At 49.1% G+C, this 26,418-nt stretch overlaps 2 protein-coding genes across 9 annotated transcripts in view; one reads left to right on the top strand and one right to left on the bottom strand.

The window, feature by feature from the left end:
* Positions 1 to 26,418, bottom strand: part of ABCC8 (ATP binding cassette subfamily C member 8) — a 137,463-nt gene that overhangs the window by 10,738 nt on the left and 100,307 nt on the right. For all 4 annotated transcript variants that reach the window (XR_013483806.1, XM_078148152.1, XM_021005294.2 and 1 more), the window contains exons 27-36: positions 25,656 to 25,725; positions 23,362 to 23,519; positions 21,403 to 21,495; positions 20,111 to 20,213; positions 18,331 to 18,444; positions 17,488 to 17,608; positions 5,014 to 5,144; positions 3,462 to 3,540; positions 3,003 to 3,111; positions 267 to 370 (exon numbers count right to left, since the gene is read on the bottom strand). Coding sequence is in view for 3 of the 4 variants with exons in the window: in XM_078148152.1 (XP_078004278.1) it covers positions 267 to 370; positions 3,003 to 3,111; positions 3,462 to 3,540; positions 5,014 to 5,144; positions 17,488 to 17,608; positions 18,331 to 18,444; positions 20,111 to 20,213; positions 21,403 to 21,495; positions 23,362 to 23,519; positions 25,656 to 25,725 (1,082 nt within the window). In the remaining variant the exon portion in view is untranslated. The remainder of the gene's footprint in view (positions 1 to 266; positions 371 to 3,002; positions 3,112 to 3,461; positions 3,541 to 5,013; positions 5,145 to 17,487; positions 17,609 to 18,330; positions 18,445 to 20,110; positions 20,214 to 21,402; positions 21,496 to 23,361; positions 23,520 to 25,655; positions 25,726 to 26,418) is intronic.
* Positions 23,513 to 26,418, top strand: part of LOC110220982 (uncharacterized) — a 35,154-nt gene continuing 32,248 nt past the window's right edge. For 4 of the 5 annotated variants that reach the window (XR_013483808.1, XR_002328003.2, XM_078148154.1 and 1 more), the window contains exons 1-2: positions 23,515 to 23,665; positions 25,543 to 25,779. Coding sequence is in view for 2 of the 5 variants with exons in the window: in XM_078148154.1 (XP_078004280.1) it covers positions 25,696 to 25,779 (84 nt within the window). In the remaining 3 variants the exon portion in view is untranslated. Of the gene's footprint in view, positions 23,666 to 25,542; positions 25,780 to 26,418 lie in introns of all 5 variants that reach the window. The other variant, XR_013483809.1, reaches the window with a different exon arrangement.

Below are 26,418 nucleotides of genomic sequence, written 5' to 3'. Positions count from 1 at the left end.
GGGTCCAGGAGTGTTGTGGCATCAATATGAACAGTTCATTCATTACTATCAGGAAGCCCAGGTCTTTTTGATGTGCCTGGTGCTCCTAGGCTTTGAAGCAGAGTTCTAGTTGTTATTATAGGGAAGATCTGGGCTATGTATGTGTGAGGCATTTGTGGGGGAGCAGATGGATCTGTATCCAAGCTTTCGTGTAGACTGACTCAGCATAGTCCCTGTAGAACTAGAACTCCTCCCCATTTTGTCAGGAAGTAGGGGCGGGCAGTTACCTAGCCCCCCAGGCAGTGCCTTCACCACCAGCTTTAGCTGGGCGATCTCCAGGGCTTCCCACAGGGTACTGTCTGAGCACTTCTTTTCCGGGTCCAGGTTAAATCTGCAGAGCAGCACAGAGACTCAAATGAATGGCCGGTAAGTAGTCTGGCCCAGCCTCACCCAACCCAAGGCACTGCAAAGAGTGGGACCAGGGCTGGGGCTAGGAATAATGAATGATCTTGCTCCAAGATCAGGAATCCTCTTCCAGCTAATATCAGTGGGGAGGGGCTTCTGGGCCTTGGTCAGACCCCATCTGGAGCGCTCAGTTCTGGTACACATTCTGAGGAGAGTGACCAGGATAATTCATAGGCTCACAGATTCAGAGCTGGAAGTGATCCTCCAGGCCCCCTCTCCCAAGAGAAGACCCTCTTTTACCTTCTTGACCCATAACTCATGTCTCTAGTCAATCCTTTCATTTACAGATGAAGTGACTGAAGCCCAGAAAATTGAAGGAACTTGCCCCATGTTACAATAGCACTAGGATTTGATCTCAGAACCTCTGGATCCTCACTCTAAATCCCTTGATCTTTTCATGGCACCATGAAGATTGGAGACTGTGACATCAGGACTGGTTAAAGGACCTGGATATGGTCAGCTTGGAGCAGCCACAATTTAGGTGGAAAACATGGTAGCTGTCTTCTAGCATTTGAAGAGAGGCATCATAGAAAATAGAAATTAAGTTTGCTTCGCTGAACCCCAGAACAGAGATTAAACTTAATCTGCTAAGCTCCACAGGGCAGAACTAAGACCCCATGATAGAAGTCCCAGAGATGCTGTATTTCAGTCTGATAGAACAAAAAAAAAACTTGCTCATAATCAGAATTGACCTAAAGTGTAATGGGAGGCCTCTGGAGGAATGGTTTCCTTATCACTGGAGTCTTCAAGCAGACCCCGCAATGAGGATGTTGTCAGGGGGATTCCTGCTTGGGTAGATGACCATGGAGGTCCCTGCCACCTTGGCTGTTCTTTGAATGTTTGCTGCTGATCCCTCAGTCTCTCCTTTCCCTTCTACTTGGCTCAGAACAACACTGTTCTGGTCTTAGAACTGGCTAAGTCGAAGTCTTAAGCAGTGGCCTCTGACGTGGAGGGGTGAAGACTCTCTTCCTAAGAGTCTTTTAGGCCTTGGGGCTTCAAGCAACTGCCAGTTTTCCATTCACCCTTTTGCAAAGCTGATAGTTTAGAAATTTGGGGTTTACACTAAAGGTCAACATGTTGCCTGCATATGACAGATGGTGTGCATATCTCATCTTTCCAATGATATTGTGTATTCCTTAAATACAGGAACTATTTCTTAATTCATCTTTGCACCTCTGACCCTCCACAGCATCTCCCAACATGGTAGGTCCTTAGAAGACTTTTGCTGAATGAGCAAATGAATGAATGACTATCAGCACAGTGTTAGGCATTGTGTGTGTGTGTGTGTGTGTGTGTGTGTGTGTGTGTGTGTGTGTGTAGGGGGAAGGAGTGCAAAAACCTGAAAGTTGTGGCTATAGATGTATATTTTGGAACCTTCAATAAGTGCAGTAAAAACTTAATAAATGATACAGATAACAAAGGCACAGAATTTCAGGGCTGGAAGGGGCAACAGAAGCCATCTAGTCCAGCCTCTTAGCTGACCTGGAAGAAGAGTCCTGATGTCTGATGGGACATGAGCCCCAGGGGTTGGGAGTTTAGACCTGAGGACTAGAGAGATAGTTGTTGTAGGGAGTGGGGGGAGTAGGCAGTCACTGATTTCCATTAGAAAAACAGAATAGTCCTAGGGAGTGGAACAAAGCATGATGCCAAACCTCCCATCAACCAAAGACTTAATTTTAGCCAGCAGAGCCAATTTACTCTAGTACCAACAAGGCAGCACTGGATTTGAAGTCATGAAGACCTAAGTTTGAATCCTGCCTCAGATACTAGCTGTGTGAACTTGGGCAGATCGATCAATGCATTTTCGGAGCAACCTGGGAAGACTTGCATGAACTGATGCAGGAAGATGTGAGAAGAACCAGCAGAGCAGTTTATACAATAGCAAAAGTGTTAGAAAGACAAATGACTTTGAAAAACTGAAGAACTCTGATCAATGACCAACCCTGATTCCAGAGAATGGTGATGAAACATGCCAGCCACCTCCTGACAGACAGGTGATGGACTCAGGATGCAGGATGAGTCAGATTTTTGGACATAATCATTGTGGGAATTTATTTGGCTTCACTGTGAATATTTGTTACAATGGCTTTCTTTTTCTTTTCTTTTTCAATTGGGGGAGTAAAAGTCAAAGTTAAAATGTAGTTAAAATCTACAAAGTTGTAGTTAAAATCTTAAAAATGATCTCATTTTTCTTTTTCTCCTTCTTCCTGTATCTGGCTCTTCTTTTTGCTGTCCCATTCTTACTTCCTCTTTCCTTGTTCCCACTCTCCTGGCCACTGAGGCTGTAGAGGGCATTACAGATTGCCTGCATCATACTTTGGGTTGGGAAAGAGTGCTGTAGCCCAATGACCTCATGTTACAGATGAGGTAACTAAACTCTAGAGAAGGGAAGGAACATTTCCAAGGTTGTAACCTTGCAGCTTGACCCTAGAATTAGAAATCTCTTGGGTCCATTTTGGAACACTGCGCACACCATAAGGTTCCTGGGCCGGGGGGAGCTCTTCCCCCTGTGGTAGCATCTCTGGTCTTTCCTGGGCCTCCCCTGGGGTGCTACTCACCGAATGGTGCCACTGAAGAGGATGGGGTCCTGGAGGATGATGGAGAGTCGGGATCGCAAGGTTTGCAGAGGCAGCTTTGAAATGTCGATACCATCGATGACGATCCTCCCTGTATTAACCAGGGGTCAACTCACCCAGGGAGACTGTGCCTAGTACTGGGGGGGTCAACTTTCCTGGGTAGAAGGGACTTAGGTGGGAAGCAGGGGCAGGCCATGTGATCGACCCTCTGTATTGAGGCTATGAGTGTCATAGAAACATTCAAACCCAACATACAACCTGGAGCATCCATTACCTAGTTAGACAGACAGACAAACAGACACAGCTACTCACTGTGAAAAAGTGATTCTAGGGACAGGGGTACAGCAGTGAGAATTTTCCCTTTCTATAAGGAGTGAACTCTGTGTGATGAAGGGCAGTCAGGGAGTGTTGTGTTGGGGGTGTTGGGGAAGGAAGACCCACCTTCAAACATGTCAACCATGCGGAAGAAGGCAAGAGAGAAGGATGACTTTCCACTGCCTGTTCGGCCACAGATCCCAATCTGCAATAGGAAGGACCCAAGGAGTAGCGTTGGGAGAAGCTGAGGACCAAGTCCTCCCAGGGGAAGGTAGGCAATTTTACCTTCTATCTCTGATGAGGCTCTCTGAAGAGCCTAGCCAAGGATGGACTGGAGGCTTATAGCTTGTTTTCTAAAGAAGGTGAGGAAGAAATCTCCAGGGTGGGCTGTGAATCTGTTTGTTTGTGTGCCTATATTTGTGTATATCTATGAATGATTTTGTGTGAGCCTCTCTTTATCTGTATATGTCTTTATGTCTCTATATATATGTATGTGCAAACATTTGCATGTATTTATGTATATACACAGTGCATTTCTCTGTATAAATATGAATATATGTCCATGTAAACACATTTGTATGTATTCATGTGTACATACACATAGAAGGACAATATGGAATAATAGCTAACTGGCCTTGGAGTCAGGAAGACCTGGGTTTATGTCCCATCTCTGACACTTACTGGCTTTGTGAGTCACTTAACTTTTCTGTGCCCTCGGCAACTTTAACACCATAAGCTGCTGTTTTGCATCAGTGGAGGGAGTTTCCTCAATAGGAATTAATTTCATTAATGAAATCATAGGTCTGGACCTCCCCCCCCCAAAAAAGGTGTTTTTGCATCTGTATGTGTATGTGTACATATGTATGTACTTGTGAATATCTGTGTGTGCCTAGGTTTTCAAATAAGCTGGTCTGTGAACATATCAGGCCTCCCTGTCCTGGGTTATGTGTTTATGGGAGCATGTCTGGTATGGGACAAAAGGAGCTACTTTACTCTCACTTTTATCGTGGATAGAGTTTAAAGAGAAACAGAGTGATGGGGGAGAAGACAGAGAAAGAGACAAGGAGAGAGAGAGAGAAAGAGAGAGACAGAGACAGAGAGAGAGATAGAGACAGAGATACGGAGAGAGAGAGACAGAGACAGAGAGAGAAAACAGAGACAGAGACGAGGAGAGAGAGACAAGAAGAGAGAGAGACGGGGAGAGAGAGAGAGAGAGAGAGAGAGAGAGAGAGAGAGAGAGAGAGAGAGAGAAGAGAGAGAGATGTCACAGTGAGATAGATAGGAACAGAGAGAGACCCTAGGCTCAAGTCTCCTCATCTCGGGGAGAGGCCATCCTAGGAAATATCTCATTCCTTTTTATCTTGCTACAGGGGACACTCATGTCAGATGTCTCAAGCCTCAATAAAAGGAAAGGGAGCAGGGGGTTGCCATCCCCATCCCCTCTGAGACTACAACAAGGTCTGGCACTATTGCCAATGAGGATGTACATTGGACTAAAGCCCTAAAGCAGTCTGGGGAGGGAGGCTGTGGGATTGCAGACCAAGAGAGCTGAACATTAAAGCTGGTGTAGGACTGAACCTTGATTTGAGGTCATGTGATGCTGGAACTCACCCCTTCTCCTCCTCTTTCCCCCCTGCTTCCCTCCCTGTCCCTCCTACCCATCCCCCTCAGCACTGACCTTCTGCCCTGGGGAGATGTGGGCATTGACATGATTCAGGACTGGCTTCAGGGAGCTATCATAGCGGACACTCAGGTTTTGTATCTGGATCTTCCCTTGGACTGGCCAGTTCTTTGGTATCAGGGATGGAGCTAAGAAGGTGGTGGGAGGCAGGAATAAGGGTGAGGACCACAAGAAGTGGTCTAACTGAAAGCCTAACTCAGGTTTTTGTGTTCTTCTCAGACCACCAGGTACCCTGGACCCATTAAGGATTGACCTTGGGCTCTGTCTCTTCAAGCTCTCGGAGCTTTATCTGCTATTCTCACTCCACTCGGCAGTCCTTCCCTTTCTCTGCTAATGCTGGGCCCCTGATCCAGGAGCCCCTGACTCTATCGCTCCTGTGTGCCCGCACCAAGAAGGACTCCATTCTTACCCATGTCTTCCCTCACCATAAGGCTCTCTTCTTTCCCCTGAACTTTCTCACCCAGAAGTCCCTCACTCTCCCTCTGAGTGAAGTCCCCCCAAAACCCTTCACATTCCTTCTGAGTGACCTCTCCTGAAAGTCCCTCATTCTTCCTGTAAGTCACCTCTCCTGAAAGTCCTTCTCTCTTTCTGAGTCACCTCCCACAGAAGTCCCACACTCTCCCTCTGAGTCTCTCCCTCTTCCTCTGAGTTACCTCCTGAGAAAACCCTCACTCTCATGTAAGTTACCTCCCCTAAAAGTCCCTCACACTCTCTCTGACTCACCTCCCCTAAAACACCCTCGCTCTTCTTGTAAGTCACCTCCCCTAAAAGTCCCTCACTCTTCCTATAAGTTACCTCTCCTAAAAGTCCCTTACTCTTCCTCTGAGTCACCTCCACAGAAGGCCCACATTCTCCCTCTGAGTCTTTCCCTCTGCCTCTGAGTCACCTCCACTAAAAGTCCTTCATTGTCCTTCTGACTCACCTCCCATTGAAAGTCTCTCACTCTCCCTCTGAGTCGCCTCCCCTAAAAGTCCCTCACTCTTCCTCTGTCACCTCCTACAGAAGTCCCTCACTTTCCTTCTGAATCATGTGCCTTGAAAGTCCCTCACTCTCCCTCTGAGTCACCTCCCTGAGAAAACCCTCACTCTTCCTCTGAGTCACTTCCCACAGAAGTTCCACACTCTCCCTCTGAGACACCTCCCCTAAAAGTCCCTCACTGTCCCTCTGAGTCCTTTCCCTTACAAGTCCCTCACTCTTCCTCTGAGTCACCTCCCCTAAAAGTCCCTCACTTTCCCACTGAATCACCTCCCTGAGAAAACCCTGACACTCCCTGGAAGTCACCTCCCCTAAAAGTCCCTCACTGTCCCTCTGAGTCAACTCCCACAGAAGTCCTTCACTCTCCCTCTCAGTCATCTCCCACACAATTCCCACACTCTCTCTCTGAGTCTCTTCCTCTGCCTCTGAGTCATTTCCCCTAAAAGTCCCTCACTGTTCCTGTCAGTTACCTCCCCTAAAAGTCCTTCACTCTCCCTGTAAGTCACCTCTCCTACAAGTCCCTCACTCTTTCTCTGAGCCACATCCCCTGAATGTCCCTCACTCTCCTTCCGAGTCTCTCCCTCTTCCTCTGACTCACTTCTTCCGACTCACTTCCTCCAGAAAGCCCTCACTCTTCCTGTAAGTCACCTCCCCTCAAAGTCCCTCACTCTTCCTCTGTCACCTCCTACAGAAGTCCCTCACTTTCCTTCTGAATCATGTGCCTTGAAAGTCCCTCACTCTCCCTCTGAGTCACCTCCCTGAGAAAACCCTCACTCTTCCTCTGAGTCACTTCCCACAGAAGTCCCACACTCTCCCTCTGAGACACCTCCCCTAAAAGTCCCTCACTCTGCCTCTGTCACCTCCCCTAAAAGTCCCTCGCTGTCCCTCTGAGTCACCTCCCCTAAAAGTCCCTCACTTTCCCACTGACTCTCTCTCTCTCTCCCTCTGAGTCCTTTCCCTTACAAGTCCCTCACTCTTCCTCTGAGTCACCTCCCCTAAAAGTCCCTCACTTTCCCACTGAATCACCTCCCTGAGAAAACCCTGACACTCCCTGGAAGTCACCTCCCCTAAAAGTCCCTCACTGTCCCTCTGAGTCAACTCCCACAGAAGTCCTTCACTCTCCCTCTCAGTCATCTCCCACACAATTCCCACACTCTCTCTCTGAGTCTCTTCCTCTGCCTCTGAGTCACTTCCCCTAAAAGTCCCTCACTGTCCCTCTGAATCACCTCCCCCGAAAGTCCCTCACTCTTCCTCTGAGTCACCTCCTTGAGAAAACCCTCACTCTTCCTCTGACTCACTTCCCACAGAAGTCCCACACTCTCCCTCTGAGTCACTTCCCCTAAAAGTCCCTCACTGTCCCTCTGAATCACCTCCCCTGACAGTCCCTCACTCTCCCTCTGAGTCACCTCCCTGAGAAAACCCTCACTCTTCCTCTGAGTCACTTCCCACAGAAGTCCCACACTCTCCCTCTGAGACACCTCCCCTAAAAGTCCCTCGCTCTGCCTCTGTCACCTCCCCTAAAAGTCCCTCACTTTCCCACTGAATCACCTCCCTGAGAAAACCCTGACACTCCCTGGAAGTCACCTCCCCAGAAGTCCCTCACTGTCCCTCTGAGTCAACTCCCACAGAAGTCCTTCACTCTCCCTCTCAGTCATCTCCCACACAATTCCCACACTCTCTCTCTGAGTCTCTTCCTCTGCCTCTGAGTCATTTCCCCTAAAAGTCCCTCACTGTTCCTGTCAGTTACCTCCCCTAAAAGTCCCTCACTCTCCCTGTAAGTCACCTCTCCTACAAGTCCCTCACTCTTTCTCTGAGCCATGTCCCCTGAATGTCCCTCACTCTCCTTCTGAGTCTCTCCCTCTTCCTCTGACTCACTTCCTCCGACTCATTTCCTCCAGAAAGCCCTCACTCTTCCTGTAAGTCACCTCCCCTCAAAGTCCCTCACTCTTCCTCTGTCACCTCCTACAGAAGTCCCTCACTTTCCTTCTGAATCATGTGCCTTGAAAGTCCCTCACTCTCCCTCTGAGTCACCTCCCTGAGAAAACCCTCACTCTTCCTCTGAGTCACTTCCCACAGAAGTCCCACACTCTCCCTCTGAGACACCTCCCCTAAAAGTCCCTCACTCTGCCTCTGTCACCTCCCCTAAAAGTCCCTCACTGTCCCTCTGAGTCCTTTCCCTTACAAGTCCCTCACTCTCCCTCTGAGTCACCTCCCCTAAAAGTCCCTCACTCTGCCTCTGTCACCTCCCCTAAAAGTCCCTCACTGTCCCTCTGAGTCCTTTCCTTACAAGTCCCACACTCTCCCTCTGAATCACCTCCCCTGAAAGTCCCTCACTCTACCTCTGAGTCACCTCCCCTAAAAGTCCCTCACTTTCCCACTGACTCTCTCTCTCTCCCTCTGAGTCCTTTCCCTTACAAGTCCCTCACTCTTCCTCTGAATCACCTCCCCTAAAAGTCCCTCACTTTCCCACTGAATCACCTCCCTGAGAAAACCCTCACTCTTCCTCTGAGTCACTTCCCACAGAAGTCCCACACTCTCCCTCTGAGACACCTCCTCTAAAAGTCCCTCATTCTGCCTCTGTCGTCTCCCCTAAAAGTCCCTCACTGTACCTCTGTCACCTCCCCTAAAAGTCCCTCGCTGTCCCTCTGAATCACCTCCCCTGAAAGTCCCTCACTCTACCTCTGAGTCACCTCCCCTAAAAGTTCATTGCCGTCCCTCTGAATCACCTCCCCTGAAAGTCCCTCACTCTCCTCTGAGTCACCTCCCCTAAAAGTCCCTCACTCTGCCTCTGTCACCTCCCCTAAAAGTCCCTCACTGTCCCTCTGAGTCCTTTCCTTACAAGTCCCACACTCTCCCTCTGAATCACCTCCCCTGAAAGTCCCTCACTCTACCTCTGAGTCACCTCCCCTAAAAGTCCCTCACTTTCCCACTGACTCTCTCTCTCTCCCTCTGAGTCCTTTCCCTTACAAGACTCTCACTCTTCCTCTGAGTCACCTCCCCTAAAAGTCCCTCACTTTCCCACTGACTCTCTCTCTCTCCCTCTGAGTCCTTTCCCTTACAAGTCCCTCACTCTTCCTCTAAGTCACCTCCCCTAAAAGTCTCTCACTGTCCCTCTGAGTCTTTTCCCTTACAAGTCCCTCACTCTCCCTCTGAGTCTCCTCCCTGAGAAAACCCTCACTCTTCTCTGAGTCACTTCCCACAGAAGTCCCACACTCTCCCTCTGACACTCCCCTAAAAGCCCTCACTCTGCCTCTGTCACTCCCAAAAGTCCCTCGCTGTCCCTCTGAGTCACCTCCCTAAAAGTCCCTCACTTTCCCACTGACTCTCCTCTCTCCCTCTGAGTCTTTCCCTACAAGTCCCTCACTCTTCCTCTGAGTCACCCCCTAAAAGTCCCTCACTTTCCCACTGAATCACCTCCTGAGAAAACCCTGACACTCCCTGGAAGTCACCTCCCCTAAAAGTCCCTCACTGTCCTCTGAGTCACTCCCACAGAAGTCCTTCACTCTCCCTCCAGTCATCTCCCACAATTCCCACACTCTCTCTCTGAGTCTCTTCCTCTGCCTCTGAGTCACTTCCCCTAAAAGTCCCTCACTGTCCCTCTGAATCAACCTCCCCGAAAGTCCTCACTCTTCCTCTGAGTCCTCCTTGAGAAAACCCTCACTCTTCCTCTGACTCACTTCCCACAGAAGTCCCACACTCTCCCTCTGAGTCACTTCCCCTAAAAGTCCCTCACTGTCCCTCTGAATCACCTCCCCTGACAGTCCTCACTTCCCTCTGAGTCACTCCTGAGAAAACCCTCACTCTTCTCTGAGTCACTTCCCACAGAAGTCCCACACTCTCCCTCTGACACCCCCTAAAAGTCCTCGCTCTGCCTCTGTCACCTCCCCTAAAAGTCCCTCACTTTCCCACTGAATCACCTCCCTGAGAAAACCCTGACACTCCCTGGAAGTCACTCCCCAGAAGTCCCTCACTGTCCCTCTGAGTCAACTCCCAAGAAGTCCTTCACTCTCCTCTCAGTCATCTCCCACACAATTCCCACACTCCTCTCTGAGTCTCTTCCTCTGCCTCTGAGTCATTTCCCCTAAAAGTCCCTCACTTTCCTGTCAGTTACCTCCCCTAAAAGTCCCTCACTCCCTGTAAGTCACTCTCCTACAAGTCCTCACTCTTTCTCTGAGCCATGTCCCCTGAATGTCCCCACTTCCTTCTGAGTCTCTCCCTCTTCCTCTGACTCACTTCCTCCGACTCATTTCCTCCAGAAAGCCCTCACTCTTCCTGTAAGTCACCTCCCCTCAAAGTCCCTCACTCTTCCTCGTCACCTCCTACAGAAGTCCCTCACTTTCTTCTGAATCATGTCCTTGAAAGTCCTCACTCTCCCTCTGAGTCACCCCTGAGAAAACCCTCACTCTCCTCTGAGTCACTTCCCACAGAAATCCCACACTCTCCTCTGAGACACCTCCCCTAAAAGTCCCTCACTCTTCCTCTGTCACTCCCCTAAAAGTCCCTCACTGTCCCTCTGAGTCCTTTCCCTACAAGTCCTCACTCTTCCCTCTGATCACTCCCCTAAAAGCCTCACTCTGCCTCTGTCACCTCCCCTAAAAGTCCCTCACTGTCCCTCTGAGTCCTTTCCTTACAAGTCCCACACTCTCCCTCTGAATCACCTCCCCTGAAAGTCCTCACTCTACCTCTGAGTCACCCCCTAAAGTCCTCACTTTCCCACTGACTCTCTCTCTCTCCCTCTGAGTCCTTTCCCTACAAGTCCCTCACTCTCCTCTGAATCACCTCCCCTAAAAGTCCCTCACTTTCCCACTGAATCACCTCCCTGAGAAAACCCTCACTCTCCTCTGAGTCACTTCCCAGAAGTCCCACACTCTCCTCTGACACCTCCTCTAAAAGTCCCTCATTCTGCCTCTGTCTCTCCTAAAAGTCCCCTGTACCTCTGTCACCTCCCCTAAAAGTCCCTCGCGTCCCTCTGATCACCTCCCCTGAAAGTCCCTCACTCTACCTCTGAGTCACCTCCCTAAAAGTTCATTCCGTCCCTCTGAATCACTCCCCTGAAAGTCCTCACTCTCCCTCTGAGTCACCTCCCCTAAAAGTCCCTCACTCTGCCTCTGTCACCTCCCCTAAAAGTCCCTCACTGTCCCTCTGAGTCCTCCCTTACAAGTCCCACACTCTCCCTCTGAATCACCTCCCCTGAAAGTCCCTCACTCTACCTCTGAGTCACCTCCCTAAAAGTCCTCACTTTCCCACACTCTCTCTCTCTCCCTCTGAGTCCTTTCCCTTACAAGACTCTCACTCTTCCTCTGAGTCACCTCCCCTAAAAGTCCCTCACTTTCCCAACTGACTCTCTCTCTTCCTCTGAGTCCTTTCCTTACAAGTCCTCACTCTTCCTCTAAGTCACCTCCCCTAAAAGTCTTCACTGTCCCTCTGAGTCTTTTCCCTTACAAGTCCCTCCTCTCCTCTGAGTCTCCTCCCTGAGAACCCTCACTCTTCCTCTTGAGTCACTCCCACAGAAGTCCCACACTCTCCCTCTGAGACACCTCCTAAAAGCCCTCACTCTGCCTCTGTCCTCCCCTAAAAGTCCCTCGCTGTCCTCTGAGTCACCTCCCAAAAGTCCCTCACTTTCCCACTGACCTCTCTCTCTCCTCTGAGTCCTTTCCCTTACAAGTCCCTCACTCTCCTCTGAGTCACCTCCCCTAAAAGTCCCTCACTTTCCCACTGAATCACCTCCCTGAGAAAACCCTGACACTCCCTGGAAGTCACCTCCCCTAAAAGTCCCTCACTGCCCTCTGAGTCAACTCCCACAGAAGTCCTCACTCTCCCTCTCATCATCTCCCACACAATTCCACACTCTCCTCTGAGTCTCTCCTCTGCCTCTGAGTCACTTCCCCTAAAATCCCTCACTGTCCCTCTGAATCACCTCCCCGAAAGTCCCTCACTCTTCCTCTGAGTCACCTCCTTGAGAAAACCCTCACTCTCCTCTATCACCCCACAGAAGTCCCACACTCTCCCTCTGAGTCACTTCCCCTAAAAGCCCTCACTGTCCCTCTGAATCACCTCCCCACCCTCACTCTCCTCTGAGTCACCTCCCTGAGAAAACCCTCACTCTTCCTCTGAGTCACTTCCCACAGAAGTCCCACACTCTCCTCTGAGACACCTCCCTAAAAGTCCCTCGCTCTGCCTCTGTCACCTCCCCTAAAAGTCCCTCACTTTCCCACTGAATCACCTCCCTGAGAAAACCCTGACACTCCCTGGAAGTCACCTCCCCAGAAGTCCCTCACTGTCCCTCTGAGTCAACTCCCACAGAAGTCCTTCACTCTCCCTCTCAGTCATCTCCCACACAATTCCCACACTCTCTCTCTGAGTCTCTTCCTCTGCCTCTGAGTCATTTCCCCTAAAAGTCCCTCACTGTTCTGTCAGTTACCTCCCCTAAAAGTCCCTCACTCTCCCTGTAAGTCACCTCTCCTACAAGTCCCTCACTCTTTCTCTGAGCCATGTCCCCTGAATGTCCCTCACTCTCCTTCTGAGTCTCTCCCTCTTCCTCTGACTCACTTCCTCCGACTCATTTCCTCCAGAAAGCCCTCACTCTTCCTGTAAGTCACCTCCCCTCAAAGTCCCTCACTCTTCCTCTGTCACCTCCTACAGAAGTCCCTCACTTTCCTTCTGAATCATGTGCCTTGAAAGTCCCTCACTCTCCCTCTGAGTCACCTCCTGAGAAAACCCTCACTCTTCCTCTGAGTCACTTCCCACAGAAGTCCCACACTCTCCCTCTGAGACACCTCCCCTAAAAGTCCCTCACTCTGCCTCTGTCACCTCCCCTAAAAGTCCCTCACTGTCCCTCTGAGTCCTTTCCCTTACAAGTCCCTCACTCTCCCTCTGAGTCACCTCCCCTAAAAGTCCCTCACTCTGCCTCTGTCACCTCCCCTAAAAGTCCCTCACTGTCCTCTGAGTCCTTTCCTTACAAGTCCCACACTCTCCTCTGAATCACCTCCCCTGAAAGTCCCTCACTCTACCTCTGAGTCACCTCCCCTAAAAGTCCTCACTTTCCCACTGACTCTCTCTCTCTCCCTCTGAGTCCTTTCCCTTACAAGTCCCTCACTCTTCCTCTGAATCACCTCCCCTAAAAGTCCCTCACTTTCCCACTGAATCACCTCCTGAGAAAACCTCACTCTTCCTCTGAGTCACTTCCCACAGAAGTCCCACACTCTCCCTCTGAGACACCTCCTCTAAAAGTCCCTCATTCTGCCTCTGTCGTCTCCCCTAAAAGTCCCTCACTGTACCTCTGTCACCTCCCCTAAAAGTCCCGCTGTCCCTCTGAATCACCTCCCCTGAAAGTCCCTCACTCTACCTCTGAGTCACCTCCCCTAAAAGTTCATTGCCGTCCCTCTGAATCACCTCCCCTGAAAGTCCCTCACTCTCCCTCTGAGTCACCTCCCCTAAAAGTCCCTCACTCTGCCTCTGTCACCTCCCCTAAAAGTCCCTCACTGTCCCTCTGAGTCCTTTCCCTTACAAGTCCCACACTCTCCCTCTGAATCACCTCCCCTGAAAGTCCCTCACTCTACCTCTGAGTCACCTCCCCTAAAAGTCCCTCACTTTCCCACTGACTCTCTCTCTCTCCCTCTGAGTCCTTTCCCTTACAAGACTCTCACTCTTCCTCTGAGTCACCTCCCCTAAAAGTCCCTCACTTTCCCACTGACTCTCTCTCTCTCCCTCTGAGTCCTTTCCCTTACAAGTCCCTCACTCTTCCTCTAAGTCACCTCCCCTAAAAGTCTCTCACTGTCCCTCTGAGTCTTTTCCCTTACAAGTCCCTCACTCTCCCTCTGAGTCTCCTCCCTGAGAAAACCCTCACTCTTCCTCTGAGTCACTTCCCACAGAAGTCCCACACTCTCCCTCTGAGACACCTCCCCTAAAAGCCCCTCACTCTGCCTCTGTCACCTCCCCTAAAAGTCCCTCGCTGTCCCTCTGAGTCACCTCCCCTAAAAGTCCCTCACTTTCCCACTGACTCTCTCTCTCTCCCTCTGAGTCCTTTCCCTTACAAGTCCCTCACTCTTCCTCTGAGTCACCTCCCCTAAAAGTCCCTCACTTTCCCACTGAATCACCTCCCTGAGAAAACCCTGACACTCCCTGGAAGTCACCTCCCCTAAAAGTCCCTCACTGTCCCTCTGAGTCAACTCCCACAGAAGTCCTTCACTCTCCCTCTCAGTCATCTCCCACACAATTCCCACACTCTCTCTCTGAGTCTCTTCTCTGCCTCTGAGTCACTTCCCCTAAAAGTCCCTCACTGTCCCTCTGAATCACCTCCCCCGAAAGTCCTCACTCTTCCTCTGAGTCACCTCCTTGAGAAAACCTCACTCTTCCTCTGACTCACTTCCCACAGAAGTCCCACACTCTCCCTCTGAGTCACTTCCCTAAAAGTCCCTCACTGTCCTCTGAATCACCTCCCCTGACAGTCCTCACTCTCCCTCTGAGTCACCTCCTGAGAAAACCCTCACTCTTCTCTGAGTCACTTCCCACAGAAGTCCCACACTCTCCCTCTGAGACACCTCCCCTAAAAGTCCTCGCTCTGCCTCTGTCACCTCCCCTAAAACCTCACTTTCCCACTGAATCACCTCCCTGAGAAAACCCTGACACTCCCTGGAAGTCACCTCCCCAGAAGTCCCTCACTGTCCCTCTGAGTCAACTCCCACAGAAGTCCTTCACTCTCCCTCTCAGTCATCTCCCACACAATTCCCACACTCTCTCTCTGAGTCTCTTCCTCTGCCTCTGAGTCATTTCCCCTAAAAGTCCCTCACTGTTCCTGTCAGTTACCTCCCCTAAAAGTCCCTCACTCTCCTGTAAGTCACCTCTCCTACAAGTCCCTCACTCTTTCTCTGAGCCATGTCCCTGAATGTCCCTCACTCTCCTTCTGAGTCTCTCCCTCTTCCTCTGACTCACTTCCCGACTCATTTCCTCCAGAAAGCCCTCACTCTTCCTGTAAGTCACCTCCCCTCAAAGTCCCACTCTTCCTCTGTCACCTCCTACAGAAGTCCCTCACTGTCCTCTGAATCACCTCCCTGAAAGTCCCTCACTCTTCCTGTGAGTCACCTCCTTGAGAAAACCCTCACTCTTCCTCTGAGTCACTTCCCACAGAAGTCCCACACTCCCCTCTGAGACACCTCCCCTAAAAGTCCCTCGCTCTGCCTCTGTCACCTCCCCAAAAGTCCCTCACTGTCCTCTGAGTCCTTTCCCTTACAAGTCCCTCACTCTCCCTCTGAGTCACCTCCCTAAAAGTCCTCACTCTGCCTCTGTCACCTCCCCTAAAAGTCCCTCACTGTCCCTCTGAGTCCTTTCCTTACAAGTCCCACACTCTCCCTCTGAATCACCTCCCCTGAAAGTCCCTCACTCTACCTCTGAGTCACTCCCCTAAAAGTCCCTCACTTTCCCACTGACTCTCTTCTCTCTCCTCTGAGTCCTTTCCCTTACAAGTCCCTCACTCTTCCTCTGAATCACCTCCCCTAAAAGTCCTCACTTTCCCACTGAATCACCTCCCTGAGAAAACCCTCACTCTTCCTCTTGAGTCACTTCCCACAGAAGTCCCACACTCTCCCTCTGAGACACCTCCTCTAAAGTCCCTCATTCTGCCTCTGTCGTCTCCCTAAAAGTCCCTCACTGTACCTCTGTCACCTCCCCTAAAAGTCCCTCGCTGTCCCTCTGAATCACCTCCCCTGAAAGTCCCTCACTCTACCTCTGAGTCACCTCCCCTAAAAGTCCCTCACTTTCCCACTGACTCTCTCTCTCTCCCTCTGAGTCCTTTCCCTTACAAGACTCTCACTCTTCCTCTGAGTCACCTCCCCTAAAAGTCCCTCACTTTCCCACTGACTCTCTCTCTCTCCCTCTGAGTCCTTTCCCTTACAAGTCCTCACTTCTTCCTCTGAGTCACCTCCCTAAAAGTCCCTCACTGTCCCTCTGAGTCTTTTCCTTACATCCCTCACTCCTCTCTGAGTCACCTCCCTGAGAAAATCCTCACTCTTCCTCTGAGTCACCTCCCCTAAAAGTCCCTCACTGTCCCTCTGAGTCTTTTCCCTTACAAGTCCCTCACTCTCCCTCTGAGTCTCCTCCCTGAGAAAACCCTCACTCTTCCTCTGAGTCACTTCCCACAGAAGTCCCACACTCTCCCTCTGAGACACCTCCCCTAAAAGTCCCTCACTCTGCCTCTGTCACCTCCCTAAAAGTCCTCGCTGTCCCTCTGAGTCACCTCCCTAAAAGTCCCTCACTTTCCCACTGACTCTCTCTCTCTCCCTCTGAGTCCTTTCCCTTACAAGTCCCTCACTCTTCCTCTGAGTCACCTCCCTAAAAGTCCCTCACTTTCCCACTGAATCACTCCCTGAGAAAACCCTGACACTCCCTGGAAGTCACCTCCCCTAAAAGTCCCTCACTGTCCCTCTGAGTCAACTCCCACAGAAGTCCTTCACTCTCCCTCTCAGTCATCTCCCACACAATTCCTACACTCTCTCTCTGAGTCTCTTCCTCTGCCTCTGAGTCACTTCCCCTAAAAGTCCCTCACTGTCCCTCTGAATCACCTCCCCTGACAGTCCCTCACTCTCCCTCTGAGTCACCTCCCTGAGAAAACCCTCACTCTTCCTCTGAGTCACTTCCCACAGAAGTCCCACACTCTCCCTCTGAGACACCTCCCTAAAAGTCCCTCGCTCTGCCTCTGTCACCTCCCCTAAAAGTCCCTCACTTTCCCACTGAATCACCTCCCTGAGAAAACCCTGACACTCCCTGGAAGTCACCTCCCCAGAAGTCCCTCACTGTCCCTCTGAGTCAACTCCCACAGAAGTCCTTCCACTCTCCTCTCAGTCATCTCCCACACAATTCCACACTCTCTCTCTGAGTCTCTTCCTCTGCCTCTGAGTCATTTCCCCTAAAAGTCCCTCACTGTTCCTGTCAGTTACCTCCCCTAAAAGTCCCTCACTCTCCCTGTAAGTCACCTCTCCTACAAGTCCCTCACTCTTTCTCTGAGCCATGTCCCCTGAATGTCCCTCACTCTCCTTCTGAGTCTCTCCCTCTTCCTCTGACTCACTTCCTCCGACTCATTTCCTCCAGAAAGCCCTCACTCTTCCTGTAAGTCACCTCCCCTCAAAGTCCCTCACTCTTCCTCTGTCACCTCCTACAGAAGTCCCTCACTTTCCTTCTGAATCATGTGCCTTGAAAGTCCCTCACTCTCCCTCTGAGTCACCTCCCTGAGAAAACCCTCACTCTTCCTCTGAGTCACTTCCCACAGAAGTCCCACACTCTCCCTCTGAGACACCTCCCCTAAAAGTCCCTCACTCTGCCTCTGTCACCTCCCCTAAAAGTTCATTGCCGTACCTCTGAATCACCTCCCCTGAAAGTCCCTCACTCTCTCTCTGAGTCACCTCCCCTTAAAGTCCTTCACTCTCTCTCTGAGTTGCCTCATCCACAAGCCGCAGACCTCGATCCAGAAGACCTCCTTCCTTCCTTCTACCTGAGTTTCCTTACCCAGAAGTCCCTCATAATTCTCTGATTCAGTCTTCAGAAGCCCATGGATTCTTTTAACAGCCCCCATCTGAATCTCCATGTCTGCCAGGTTCCTCACCATCCAGTTTAGGTAGTTGGACACCTATGGAGAACGCCAGGCCACAGGAAAGGGGATCACTGTCTTTCATCACAGATGGAACAGAATACAAGTAACCTTGGGCGTTTGGACTTTTGGACTCATTAGATTGTAAGCTCCTTGAAGGCAGGGACTGTTTTTTGGTCTCTTTTTATCTCCCTGCCTCTTAGCACAGTAGTTGCCACATAGTAGGAGTTAATTAACATGTATTGATTGATTAATTTGGGAGCAGATCATTCAGTTCTCTGTCTGTAGTGGAATGTAGGGATGATGTGGTGACCTCACTCCTAAAACTGGGACCTGAAGTTAGGCAGTGCAAGGGATTGACATTTTCATTGTCATAAGAAGGGAAAGCTAGAAGAGTGGGGAGATTCTACAACTGGGGGAAAGGGATTTGGGTGAATAGGTTATAGGAGCGAACTGCCTATGGGACCTTTGTTCCCAACACAGCACTCAGTGGGGCATGCAATATATCCAGCCTTGTGGTAGAGGTATCATTTTTCCATTCAGTCCAGCTCCAGCAGTGATTCCTGACCCGCTTTGAACTGGGGATGGGGGTGGGAGTTGGGAACAGCATGAAGTCTAGTAAACTCCTCTACCTAAGAGTTGTGGGTAAGTCTGACCTGAAAGAGTTGGGGACTCCAAGACACTGATCATTTGGTGTTGGTGATCCATGAGGGATAAGGCCCCTCATTCTTTCCTTAAGGGATCCACCTTGCCTCACTCACCATTAGGGCATAGGTGATGCCCAGCCCCACCAGCCCTGCAGGCAGCTCCTTGTGCAGGGATTTGGTGATGGAAGCCACAGCAGCTATGAGGACCACACAGGCACCAATGTATTCCTGCAAGAATGAGATTGCTCCTTAGGCATCATGAGCACCCCACGTAGTCTTCCTGGAAATCCTTCCGTACCCTACCCTGAGCCACACTCTACGCAGGTAAAGGCTTCACACACACACACACAACACACACACACACACACACACTCTCTCTCTCTCTCTCTCACATATACACACTTTCTCACACACACACATACACTCTCATACACACACACACTCACATACACACACTCACACAGACACACATACACTCACACACACTGTCACGCAGACACACACACTCACATACACTCTCATACATACACACACTCACATACACACTGTCACACAGACACACACATACACTTACACACACACATACACTCACTATCACACACTCATACACACACTCTCTCACACAGACACACACATACACTCACACATTCTCACATGCACACTCTCACACAGACACACACACACACACACACAGTCCCCCCTATGAGTAGTAGTGATGGCTTCATACACACATTTTTGCATACACTTCATCCACACAATGTAGACAGATGATGCAGCAGAAACTACCACATTTGACACACACACGTCTTCACCCATATTCATACGTACATATGTGTGTGTGTATACATATACATGTATACACACACACACACACACACACATATATATACATTATATTCATATACACATAGGGAGTAAGAAGACAGATGAGGAAAGGTGAGAAGAATAGACAGAGAGAGGAACAGATGACCTGAGGGAGGGAGGCTGCAGTCTGGTCTTTGCCACTGACTAGCTGTGACGCTTTGGGCAGGTTGCCTGCTCTGGGATGATTCTAGCCGTTTTATCACACATGCCTTACCTTCATGTATTCTATGATGCAGCCACACTGGATTTCCTTGCCCTTCTCCCCTCTGCTCCCATCTCTTCCTATCCTCTCTCATGTCCGTGCCTTGTTCATCATTATCTATGCCTAGAATGGACTCCACTCCCATTTCACCTCCACCCTGAAGGTTACTTCTTTTGAAGCAATTTCTCCTTCAGGTAGCAAGGTGTTTGAGGTTATATTTCTCTTTACATCCTTGGTGGCCAGCACAGGGCCCCAAATACAGCATATAAATGCTTGCTGGGTGAATTGAGTCTGAGAAAAGAGACTGTTCCACTGAGAGATCTCTGAAGTCCTCTCTAGCACTCACATTTTTACTATTATTCTGATTTATACTGTATAGATGGATAATTCTAGTGAGGTGGCTGGGTGAGTTTGGGGTCAGGGAGATCTGAGTTCAAATCCTACATCAGACACTTAACTAGCTGTGAGTGTGGGCAAGTCACTTTAACCACCCCATGCTTCAGTTTCCTTATCCGTAAAATGGGAATATTAGTACCTACTTCACTGGTTGTGAGCACCAAATGAGATCACATGTAAAATGCCTGCAAATCTTAAAGAGCTATATAAATGATGATGATGAGGAAGATGAGGATGAGGATGACTCCTTCTTCCTTGTCTTCTCCCTCCTCCCAACCAGACAACTTGGACTTTCTATGACCAAAACACCTTTTTAATTTTAATCTATTAATCTGTAGATTCCTCACCCTCACCTCTGAAGGCTGTTTTTGGATATACCCTTGACTCTCACCCCCAAAACTTCCTCTTACTCCCCAAGGGGTCTGGACTTGCCATTCGGACTTCCAGCCATCGGTTGGCAGCCGTGAGGAAGAGTGAGGCAATGTTGTTGGAATCAGTGTACTTGAGAAGCTTCTGTTGGAACAAGGCCTCATACCTGCAAGAGGAGGTGAAAGGTGGGCCAGTGAGTGCACATCGGGTCCACTCCTTTCCTGAGATTCTCTGTATGCCCTGGGCAAATCACTTCACCCTGTTTGCCTCAGTTTCCTCATCTGTGAAAGGGGCTGGAGAAGGAAACGGCAAGCCACGTCAGCATCTTTGCCAAGAAAACCCCAAACGGGGTCCCAGAGGCGGATGTGACTGAAACCACTCAACAACCACTCTGATTCCAAGTTTATTAGTTTTTGTGCTATATCAGGATCTCTTTATTCTTTTCGTGTCATGGATCCATGTGACAGTCTGGTGAAGACTAGGGACACCTCCTCAGGATAATGTCTTTAAACGCATCAATTAAAGCACATAGGATTATAAAAGAAACCAATTATATTGAAACATGAGTCATCAAAATATGAAACAAAAACTAAGTTCATGGACCCCAGATCCAGAACCCCTGTCCTATTGTTTCTCTGCCTGGGGAAGGGCTCCAGTGACGGAGAATTCCCTAACACTGGAGGTGAGCCATTTCACATTTAAATAGCTCAGAGCCTTGTTCAGCTCCGAAAGATCTCAGAGATCATCTAGTCATTTTACAGATGAGGAAATGGAAGTCCAGAGTGGTTAATTTTTTTTTTTTAGGCAATTGGGGTTAAGTGACTTGCCCATGGTCACAGAGCTAGTAAGTATCAAGTATCTGGTCTGAGGCTGGATTTGAACTCAGGACCTTCTGACTTCAGGGCTGGTTCTCTATTCACCTCGCCACCTAGCTGCCCCTCTAGAGTGGTTCATTGACTTGCCCAAACTCACACAGTGATTCAAAATGGGATCCACACTCAGGTCCTTTGTCTCTAGAGACAATGTCTTTTTTTTTTCCCCTCCCAGTATACCACGATGCTTAATGATTTCTAATTATAAACTTCAACACACTGTTTTTAAGTTTTCTCTTTTGTGGCCCGGCAGAAAAAGCCCAATTCCTTTCCCATGTGACAGCCTTTCTAACACAGTGTCCTTGCATCCCAGGTGACCCCATAATGCTGTTCAAATGCCCGGAAGCTGTCATTGTGTGCCCTATGGATCTTGACCTGGTCAGTCATCGCTCTGCCAGCCTCTAGGTCATTGCCCAGATGGCCTGTGACCTTCTGACCGCTCCTCCCCCCATGGTGTGGATGGATGGGAGGATGGGCCTGTACCTGAATGCTCTGATGGTGGTGAGACCTTCCATCGTCTCTGAGAAGTGGGAGAGCAGGGGTAGCTGGGTGCTGTCGTCCAACTGCTGCAGGTCCCTGTGAGAAAACCGGGTGATTCTAATAGCCTTAACTCACACTCACGTGGGTGCCCTGCCCTGCACTTGCCTGAGCGAGTAAGGGGAGGGAATAAGCAATTATATGGCACCTACTTTGTGCCAGGTACTATGCTGAGTGCTTTACAAGTGTTATCACATTTGATTTTCATGACAATCCTAGGAGGTAGGTACTGAAATCCACATTTTACTTAAGGAAACTGAGGTTAAGTGACTTGCCCAAGGTCACACAGTCAGTAAGTGTCTGAGGCCAGATTTGTACTTAGGTCCTCCCGACTCCAGGCCTGGTGCTCTATCTGCTGTACCACCTAGTTGTCTTGATTACACCCAAACACTTGGGGTGGTAGGTTTCTTTTTGGACCAGACCTATAATTTCATTTGTATGGGGAAGTCCCTCTACAGATGCAGATCAGAAACTTGTCTGTAACTTATTATCTTAAGAGAATTGCCTGGGACACTAAGCTATTAAGTGACCTGGCCAGAAATTTAGGCTTTATGTGTTGGAGACAGGACTGAACCTATAAATTCCTGACTCCAAGGCTGGCTTTTTAGGATTCCGCGATATCTCTGTAGGCAGACATTATTACCCCCATTTTACAGATGTGGAAGGTGTGGTTTAGAAACAGTCAGACAGGTGACAGGAATAGGGCTGACATGTATGTGTCCTAAACCCTGGTCGGCTAATCCTTTATTACACTTCAATAACCCAGTGAGCTGGGGCTCACAAGGTGGTTTGGGGCCAGGGAAAGCCCTATCTCTGATGGGTACCAAGTGAAGAATAAGTGTCTAGGATCATAAGATTACAGATTTAGAACTATAAGGGGTCACCGAGTCCAACCCCCTCACTTTACAGATGAGGAAACTAAGGGAAGTCAAGTGACTTGCCTAGGATCACCCAGCTAGTAAGCACTCAAGGCAGGATTTTAACCTCTATCGTCCTGAATCCTGAATCTGGTACTCTATCCATTATGCCATCTGGAATCCTCAGTCTAAACATTCCTTATGATATTTCTTCCAAGTTCACCCAGGTATAGCCCTGGGGATCTGAGGTGCAAAGTTTGATGTTGAAGGTCCCACAAAGGGGAGTCAGTACAGCACCAATGCTGTGGATATGAGTGGCAACATTAAGGAGAAAAAGTAGGATGGTTCCTATGGCAACCTAAGCCTTACCCACCCAACCCCCTGAACGCTTTGAGGAGTACACTGTAGAGTTCTGAAGACTTTGGCATATGCCCTCCATGTTACTGCCACAGCCCAGAGTAGATAGGACAACTTTCCCTGTGCCTATTGAATATAAGCCCTCTTCATCCAGTGTGGGAGACAGAAGGTCAAGGCAGTTCCCTGAGCGGCCCAAGTGAGCTTCGGGGAAACACCACACGGAGTGTTTAGAGTCAATGTCAACTGCAAACACAGAAATTGTTGAATTTCTTCATGTGGGCATCCAGTTTATAGAGGTAGCAAAATTATCTGACAATCTAGATTATGTAAACAAAAAAAAAGTACCATTTTTCTTTGAAATCGTGGATAGACTTGCAGGTCAGTGTTTCCTAACCACTGGGCTCTAGCAGAGTTCAACTGGTCTGTAAAGATTTTGCAGGCTATCAAAAGTTCTCACTCCTCAAAACCTATCATCTTTAATGAACAGGCTCCTTCTCCCTGTATCCTGCTTTTCCTTCTCCTCAGTGGCTGGTGTCCCACCCCTAGGTCACTGCAGCTTCCTGTTGGGAATGTCCCTGTGGCCAAATGCAGATGACTGCAGCCCGAGTATGAACTTAAGTTACTAACACAATGACTTTCACAACCAACTTCCCATGAGGGGTAAAAAATCTTTCCCAGAAACAAAAGTTACCTGGATGCCACCCGGAAGTACTTCTGGATGAAGTAGCACACGATGGCCAGAGGCAGGAGGGCAATGAGGAACACAGGGGTGACGTAGGAGATGACGGCTAGCGCAGAGACACAGAGCATCGTGGAGCGACTCAGGCACTCCAACGTGGAAGGGATGTGCTAAAAGGAGATCAGGAAAGAGAGAGGAAGGAGAATTGGGGTGAAGGTCCAAATAGGAAGTGTTTATTAATTTCCCAGAATTCACTAACCTACCATGACCTTCTCCTTCCTGGCCACCCACGACATATTCCAGAGACGCAACTTGGGTAAGGTGACCGGAAGTTTGTTCTAGACCACCAAGACTGGGTGGGGTGTGGAGTGCTTTTTTTGGGGGAGGGAGGTTGGTCCATCCCCCTCTATATCATGGGCTTCCATTGCCCTGCACCATGTGCTACTCCCAGTCCTTCACCTAGGCTTCCACTTCAAGGCTTCCTCCCCAAGAGAGCCCCTCTTTTACGACCTGCCTTCCTGCCACTCTGCTGAAGGCAGTGGCAGAGTCTCTGGGCGAAGGGCTACCTCCTCTCCTGAAGCAACTGCATTCTTGTTTGTCCAGACCGCTGCACTACTGTCTTCCCCATCCCCATCAGACTGTCCCCTGCATGCCAACAACTGCTATTGTTACTCGCCCCTCCCCTACGTTGGGCTGCCATCTCTGCTGTTTCCTGTACCTGTACTCTGGGTCACTGCCACCATCTCACTACCTTAAAAGAATTCCTCAATACATCTTAGACACTATCCGTCCGCATCACGCACTTGGTGCTTTTGCTATCTTTAATTATTTGCCAGTCATTTCAATGACAAGAGTGTGGTCTCTCTAAGTAGAATGTGTATACACTCCTTATGGACGGGCACTGTATCTTATTAATCTTCTGTATCCCTCCCAGAACTCAGCGTAAGTGTCCATAATAGGTGTTCAGTAAATGTTGAATTGATTCTCCCTACAACAAGAGTTATTACTGAAACCTAGCTGTACTAGTAGGACCTGTAGTACAGCTAGTTATCATAACAGATAGAAGGTCTGCCCTCAAGGCAAAGTCCTGGGTTCAAATCCAGCCTCAGATACTTACTAGCTACATGGCCCTGGACAAGTCACTTAGCCTTTGCCTGCCTCAGTTTCCTCATCTGTAATACTACCTACTTCCCAGGGTTCCTGTGAGGATAAAATGAGATGATATTTATAAATTGCTCTGCAAACCTTAAAGTACTGTAGAATTTATATATATTATAATTGGAGCCGATGTTAGTATAATGTAGGGGTTTTTTTTGAGATTCTAACCCAAAATGTTTAGAAATACTGGTCAGGCTTTGTCATAATGCTGTCCCTCTCAATAAAGTTATCTCATGCATTGAGGACAAGGTTACAACAAGGATTCAGAGTTTCATCACAAGCAAGGATTCAAGGCAGTTGATCTGTGGGAGCAGGAAGGCAACAGCGTTTTCATTGGTCTTAAACAAAGGCATCAAGGGGCAGCTAGGTGGCGCAGTGGATAGAGCACCGGCCCTGGATTCAGGAGGAACTGAGTTCAAATACGGCCTCAGACACATAACACATACTAGCTGTGTGACCCTGGGCAAGTCACTTAACCCCATTGTCTAGCCAAAAGAAAAAAACAAAACAAAACAAAACAAAAAACGAAGGCATCAATCTCTCCCACTCTGAGGCTGTCTATAGCTAGAATATAAAAGCAGGGGCGTCCAAGGCTGGTATTTCCTAAACTGGCTTTTACTCAACGGCTGTAAAATTTTTGAAAGTAGGGTGAACAAGAGTGCCAGGTGAGACCTTGTTATGGCACAACAGTATAATTTGTGGGAAACTGGTTACCTGGATGGCTTTCCTTATGTGTCTGTGTTCTTGTGTGTGTGTGTGTGTGTGTGTGTGTGTGTGTGTGTGTGTGTGTGTGTATGCATCCTGGGGAAGGTATGGTACACTGGGTTGTACTTGGAGTTGCCTGAAGTTTTAGGGGCACGCTATACACTAAAGAGTTTGGTATTAATTACTGTCAAAAGGTCATAAACACCTGTGTCCTTCACATCACCTTCTGAGTCCTTCCCTCTCCTCTCAAGTGTACTTGTATCAAATACTTTGGGACCTGGCACAGGGTTAGGCAGCAGGGAGAGCATGTGTTTGTTCATTTTCCGGCAGGGAATTTCTCCCCCCGAACTCACAGGATGACATGATCTAAGAAAAGACCTTGGACGATCCCAGCCTCTCCTTCCCTTTTGAGCACATGGAAACTGGACCTCAGATCTCATTACCTGGTCAATTGTGTTACAGTCAGATGAAAATCTGTTCAGGATGCTTCCAAGTGGAGTTGTCTCAAAAAACCTAAGAGACAGCAAGACAAAAGGAAAGCCACTCATTCCAGCACCTGTTCATGATGTAAGTGTATTTATTTAGCAATTTATTTCAAGTGCGTATCTAGGCTCTGGTTCCCAGAACTGCTTCTTCCTATTCCTCTCCTACCCCAGAGTGCAGTACAGCCCCTCCCGGCTCCCATCTGTCCAGGCTGCTGTGGGAACACACGGTGCAATGACATGTGATGTAGTGCATAGAGATTCAGCCTCAAAGCCAGAAGTCCTGGGTTCAAGGACTGCTGCTGACATATTCTGGCTATGTGAACCTGGGCAAGTCACTTAAGTACTCTAGGCACCATAAGTTGCAGAAAAGTACCAGTCTGTACCAGTAGAGGGTTTTCTTTCAGTTATGAGTTCCTAATCCCTACAATCAGGCTTTGATGCATGATATCAACACAAATATCTGAGTAACAAAAAGTTAAAAAAAATTCAGCCATACAATTGGAGGTGGGGTGAGGTAGAGGGTTTATAAAATATCAGATAAGAATGCCTGACTGTTTACTGATTGAAGAGTAGGCATGTGGACTATTAGCCAACCATGGACACCAAATCGATTGTAAGCTGAGGCTGCTGTGGAAGGAAGTGACCGAATCCATAACCTTTGGTCTGAATAGAATAGAGAAATGAGGAGTAGCAGGGGATGATGGTGCCTCACTGGGCAAGG

The sequence above is a fragment of the Phascolarctos cinereus genome, unplaced genomic scaffold (assembly GCF_003287225.1).
Source record: "Phascolarctos cinereus isolate Bilbo 61053 unplaced genomic scaffold, phaCin_HiC Scaffold_9;HRSCAF=440, whole genome shotgun sequence".
Classification (NCBI taxonomy): Eukaryota; Metazoa; Chordata; class Mammalia; order Diprotodontia; family Phascolarctidae; genus Phascolarctos; species Phascolarctos cinereus.
The sequence above is the reverse complement of the archived record's forward strand: the minus strand, read 5'-3'. Positions and strand labels throughout refer to the sequence as shown.